The sequence below is a fragment of the Durio zibethinus genome, chromosome 8 (assembly GCF_047325235.1).
Source record: "Durio zibethinus cultivar Kanyao isolate XHJ-2024 chromosome 8, ASM4732523v1, whole genome shotgun sequence".
Classification (NCBI taxonomy): Eukaryota; Viridiplantae; Streptophyta; class Magnoliopsida; order Malvales; family Malvaceae; genus Durio; species Durio zibethinus.
In genome coordinates this window covers 4,996,718-5,003,121 of record NC_143169.1, presented here as the reverse complement: position 1 = coordinate 5,003,121, position 6,404 = coordinate 4,996,718, and the positions used below count along the sequence as shown (strand labels likewise).

The window sequence follows — 6,404 nt, the reverse complement described above, 5'->3', positions numbered from 1 at the left end:
GAAATTCTAAAACAGTCTATATCTAATAAGTTTCGTTTCATCTTAATCTGATAAAAGATAATTTTTGAAAATCAAAATTAACTTGAGTCAGATCGAGTCTTTTTAAAGAAAAATGCGTATTTAAGATGCTTTGTTTTGATTTATTTTAAGATATTTATAAAACTATATTTTATTATTTTTTTAATTTTATTCATATAAATTTATTATATTAATAAAATTATATTTTTAACTTAATTTAAAAAAAATTAATATTTCAAACTAAACATGAGGTGTCAATGTTATAAAATCTGAGTACTTTTTTTATTTTTTTATTTTTCTCGATTTCATATTTCCTTTTGTTTTTGGTATTTATTTTTTGTTAAAGTGCCAATGTCATTTTCATTTTTTATCCTCTTTTATTTTTTAATTAAATAATTTTTTTAAAAAATATGACAAATAAAATGAATAAAACAAAAATTTTAACCCATAATAATGTGGAAGTATATTTCTAGTTAAATTTTAATTTTCGCATAAGTGGTGACGGAACAATGCCATAAATTGACCACGGAATTATTGGGACTAGGGCTGCGACCATTAGCATGAGAAGGGCTTGAGTATTGCCTTCTGGCAGGGGTCCCATCTCTGATTCTGTCAGGACTAGCAGCCGCAGGGCCACACTGTAATAGGCCTTATCTTGTTGACCCATTGTGTGGAAAAGGGCTACTTCTCTCCTGCAGACTGCTGCCTCTATCAGGTGTTGGACTGTGCTCCCTCCCCTTATAGACAGTTACCCGTTTCTGGGCTCAGGGCTCTCTAATCTATTATCACGATCAACACTTTGCTGTCTCCTTGTTGGAGCCTCGGTTGTAGCTTCGACGCTGTATTCTGCCACGGCGAAGAGAGCGTGATCGAGAATAAGTAAGCCCACGTCTGTTTAGCTTTCTGGGTCTGTTCTTGCAGTTCCCCATTCTCCCGCCTCGCCTGGCTGCCATTTGAAAATTTGGCTCTCAAAAAAAAAAAAAAAAACTGTACGGAAACGTAGGATAAGAGTTTTATCTTCATATCTTTCCCTGCTAATTAATGAAAAAACGAGCTATCATCTCGAACCTCACAATTAACAACAAAAAATTTAGATCTCTTTCTCCATTCTGCTTCTCGTCTTCCGAATTTTCTTCTTCATCATCTTCCTCACCACGGCCTTACCCTCTCTCCACTTTCATTGTCTCCCTCCAATCATGTGCTCACCACAGAAACCTCACAAAAGGCAAGCAACTCCACTCTTACATGCTCAGGAATGGTCTCCTTCATGCTTCCCCTTCATCTCTCACCAGCCTCATCAACATGTATTCAAAGTGCAACCAAATGAACCATGCCCTTTCCTTATTCCAAACGGCCCCTCAAAACCCAAATATCTTTTCTTTTAATGCGATAATTTATGGGTTTATCATAAATGAAGATCCCTTTAAAGGTTTGAAATGTTACTGGGAAATGAGGGTTCTTGGTGTTTTCCCTGATAAATACACGTTTCCCTGTTTGCTTAAAGGTTGTTGTGATATTATGGAGGTTTTAGAGGTTCGGAAGATTCATGGGTTGGTTTTTAAACTTGGGTTGGACACAGATTTGTATGTGGGGAGTGGTTTGGTTAAGTGCTATTTGAAGTTTTTATTCATGGAGGATGCTGAGAAAGTGTTTGATGAATTGCTTGTTAGAGATGTTGTGCTTTGGAATGCTATGGTTAATGGGTACGCGCAGGTTGGGCAGTTCGATGAGGCTTTGAACGTGTTTAGGAAGATGTGTTTAGAAGGGATTGAAATGAGTAGTTTTACCGTTACAGGTGTTTTATCGGCTTATGCAATGATAGGGGATGTTGAGAATGGGAAGGCAGTTCATGGGGTTGTCGTGAAAATGGGGTATGGTTCGAGTATTGTAGTGTCGAATGCTTTGATTGATGTGTATGGGAAGTGTAAGTGTGTTGGTGAAGCATTGAAGATTTTCAAAATGATGGATGAGAGAGATATTTTTTCATGGAATTCAATTTTGTTTGTTCATGAACAATGCGGTGATCATGAAGAAACGTTGAGACTTTTTAGTATGATGTTAAGGAATGGCATTCGGCCTGACTTGATTACTTTGACGACTGTGCTTCCTTCTTGTACTCGGATGGCGGCATTGATGCATGGTAAGGAGATTCATAACTATATGATTATTAATGGGTTGTTAAAAGATGAAATTTCTGAAGATATTGATGATGTTCTTATTAACAATGGTATTATGGATATGTATGCGAAATGTGGGAGTCTGAGAGAGGCTCACTTGGTTTTTGATAAGATGAGCCATAAGGATGTTGCATCTTGGAACATTTTAATCATGGGTTATGGTATGCATGGTTATGGGGGTGAGGCATTGGATATGTTTTCACTGATGTGCGAGAGTGAATTTAAGCCTGATGATGTCACATTTGTGGGAGTTTTGTCAGCCTGCAGCCATGCTGGCTTTGTGAGCGTAGGGCGTCAAATCTTAGGGCAAATGAAGTCAAAATATGGTGTGGTTCCTACCATAGAGCATTATACTTGTGTAGTTGACATGCTTGGTCGGGCTGGGCAGCTTGAGGAGGCTTATCAATTGGCACTAACCTCTCCTAGTGAGACCAACGCAGTTGTATGGAGGGCCTTATTGGCAGCATGCAGGCTCCATGGAAATTCAGATATAGCTGAAGTTGCTGCAAAGCTTGTGCTTCAGTTTGAGCCTGAAGATAGTGGTAGTTATGTATTGATGTCCAATGTCTATGTAGCTGCTGGCAAATATGAAGAAGTATTGGATGTTAGAAATATGATGAGGCAACACAATGTGAGGAAGTTACCAGGCTGTAGCTGGATTGAAGTTAAAAATGGAGTCCATGCTTTTATTAACGGTGATCAGACGCATCCTAGATCAAACTCTATTTATGATGGATTGCACTCATTGACTTCTCTTTTGCATGAACATGACCATGTGCCAGATTATTAGTGCTAACTCTATGGTGGATATTTTCTCATATAAGTGAATGACAGAATGCTTTTCGGCCTTTTCTTCACATATCATTGGTGGTATATATAGATGGAAACAGATATGACAGGAAAAATCAACATAGTCCATAATTCATGGTTTAATAATGGTCTGGTTGCAAGGCAGGTAGCATTTGGTGGAATAATTTGTATAATAAGATAAACTTTTGGGTATAATATTTTCTGGGAAAATAACTAGCCTGACCAACTTGTATACTGGAACATTTCAGCCTTTTGTCTTGTTCAAGTTAGACAACAAGTTTTGGAGTTCTGTTCATTTTAAAGCTGTTAAGAAGACAGGAGATGACAGCAATTGAGGGTACATATTAGCGGGTGTACTGTTGTCTTATTGTTTGTAATTGTATTTATATTTCTTCAATTTTTCCTTGCAAATTCATAATGAAGTCCCTTTTTTTTTAATCTTTTTCTTATACTAAGCATTCGTAGCATATATGTTGCTCCCACTTAATTTAATTTTTATTGAAGTATTCGTATTCAAAACACAGTCAATAATCACATAAATTATGAAAAACTAAAAGTCTTAGTGATGTCATTGTCCCTGTTTTTTGCATTAGGTCTGGGAACAAACCAATAGTAAAGGATTTTTTTAATAGAATAAATGAAAACTTTAGGTCTCCAAATTATAATATTAAAAATTAAAATTGGAGAATAAGTTCAAAATTATCTAATTTTAGTAATTTTATATTAATGAATAGTTATGATCATCGGAATAATTTAGATATTAATTTTAATTATGATAATAATTATTAAAACCGAATCGGATTGTTGGTCAGATCGATTGAACTAGTGGCCTGATATTGAAATTGATTTGATTTTATCATTGGATCACTTTTGTAAATAACTCACTTTAACTCGTGCTAATTGATGGTTTATATAATAAACCATTAAAGCAGATAGATTATGTTAAACTAGACTAATTTAAGATATATTAGTAAATTTACCTTAACAGTTAAAACTATGATTTATTTAATTTTTAAATTAAATTAATGGATTATTTTGTAATTTAATAAAAGTATTTAATAACTAACAAATAAAATATTTCACAAATTTATAGAAATTGAAAAAACTAAAAACTAAAAAGTAAGAATCAAAAAATTGAAAAAGTGATATGAAAAGTGAAAATTGTATAGCATGAAGTTATGAACATCTTCTCTAGAAACAATAACCTCAATAAGCAAAATCTAGCCACTAATCCTTTTTTCATTTTCTTACTCTTCCTTAGGCTTCACTTTTTACCTTTCAAATCATATTTTCATTTGTAAGTTTTATCTATTCCATTTGAATTTCACTAAGCTTGATCCCTTTGTTTCATCCAAAAACCATATCAAAAGATTTAATTTTTGAAGGTTATTATTATATTTTTTATTCTTTCTTTTACAAATGATTTATCTTGTTTTGCTCAAATTAAGAATAAGAGTCTTGAAACTTTGAAAGCCATTCATGACTTGTCTCTATTCAACTTGTCTCTAATAACTTGGCTGGCAACTTGAAATTAGACCTTGAGGACTAGGCTGTCGAGAAAAGGCAATAGGAAAGAAAGGGAAAAGTGGGTCATTACTAATTATAACAACTTAAATGTGAAAAAACTAGGAATAAGATCATGTACCTTGAATATGTTAGCATCATACCTTTGTCTAACCAATCAGTCAAATTAAAAAACAATATATGGGTTTTCTTTATGAAATTTGAATTTGGTTTTTTATAAATTTTCTTTTCTATTCTATGACAAAGTGTTGTACCAATTGCGAATTACATTTAAAATTGTTTGAATGTGGTTTAGCCAAAAATGTGATTGTTTCAAATATTAAAACTTAAAAGTGTGTTAAATTGATAAGTTATTAAGTATCAAGATGAATTCAAGTAGCATTCCAATCAACTCCAACTTCAAATGCCATACACACTTTTGATTACACTCAAGGTTTATTACCAAAAAAAAATTCAATGAGAGAGAAAATAAACCTAACTTGGGGTCATTGTAGTATTATATGTGTATCATTAGGATTAGGAAGAGGAAAGATATCATGCTTACATTGCTAAACAATATTTTCAAGAAGTGGCATACATAAGTTTACACAACATTTAGCTAAGGTTAAAGGCAAAGTAAAAGGACGTAAGAAAGTACTTCTAGATGTTTGTTATAAAATGCAAAAGAGCATTGAAAGTCATGTTGAAAAAAAAAAAAAAAGAGAGAAAGTGAAAAGAGGTGTTTGAAAAGCAATATTTTTATGGTTTTGAACTTAGAGCTTATGAGAACATGTACATGCAGAATGATGACTTTGAAGAAGTTCAATCAAGTGTCATGCCTCCTTTTTAAGTCTAAAGAGAAACAAAGTCTTACTACTTAAAAAATGAAGAAAGGAAAAGAGTTTATGGGTATTAGGATTTTTTTTATCCAAGAACCACTTCTGAAGTTCAACCAACTATCGAAAATGTGTTGTAAAGTAAGAAAGCAATTGAAAGGTGTGACATTGTCATCTCGAAATGGATAATTAATGCTTCCATACCATTCAATCCTGTTAATTTAGTATATTTTTAACTTATGATTGATGTAGTGGCTAGCATGGGTACTAGTTATAAAGGTCCTAACTTTCATTCTTTTCGTGATTATTTGTTAGCAAAAAATGTTAAAAAAACAAAGATATTTGTTGATAGTTCTCATACAACATGGGTAGAAACTGGTTGTACTATTATAGCTGATCAATAGACAAATCAATGTAGAAAGACCCTAATTAATTTTTTAGTATATTGTCGTAGAAGTATGATATTTTTATAGTCTATCGATGCTTCAAATGCTTTAAAAATAGCAATTTTGTTGTTTAAATTATTCAGAGAAATTGTGTTATTTGTTGGTCTAGAAAATGTTATTCACATGGTTACAAATAATACAGTCAATTATGTAACAGGAAAAAGATTATTGAAAAATAAGTTTCCTACACTTTACTGGTCTCCTTATGCAACTCATTGCTTGAACTTAATGTTACATGATATTGGAAGGTTAGATGAGGTATTATGACACTGTGAATCATGCTTCCAAAATCATCAAGTATATATATAATTATTGTTATACTTTACATTTGACGAGGAAACATACTAGTGGAGGGAAATACTACATCTTGCTCCAACTCAATTTGCTACCAATTTCATTGCTTTACAAAGTATTTTTGGCACAAAATGATGGACTTCAAGCTATAATAACATAAAAGAATGGACAACTTCAACTTATTCAAAAGATAAAAATGAAAGAAAATTTGTTTATCTTATCTTGGATTCCATCTATTGGAGAGAATTTGTTGTCATTGTGAAACTCACAGAGCCTTTAGTACAGATTTTGTGCAAACTATATCTAAGCTCTTAGATGTC

At 32.7% G+C, this 6,404-nt stretch overlaps 1 protein-coding gene across 1 annotated transcript; it reads left to right on the top strand.

The window, feature by feature from the left end:
• Positions 1-446: 446 nt before the first annotated feature.
• On the top strand, positions 447-3,427 carry LOC111278782 (Pentatricopeptide repeat (PPR) superfamily protein). The gene has a single exon (XM_022865403.2). It carries the CDS (start codon positions 1,060-1,062, stop codon positions 2,983-2,985), a length of 1,926 nt encoding a protein of 641 aa, XP_022721138.2. The 5' UTR covers positions 447-1,059; the 3' UTR covers positions 2,986-3,427.
• Positions 3,428-6,404: the final 2,977 nt, after the last annotated feature.

What these genes read in the sequence shown, in the direction of transcription:
- LOC111278782 (XM_022865403.2), top strand. Translation starts at nt 1,060, where the DNA reads ATGAAAAAACGAGCTATCATCTCGAACCTCACAATTAACAACAAAAAA.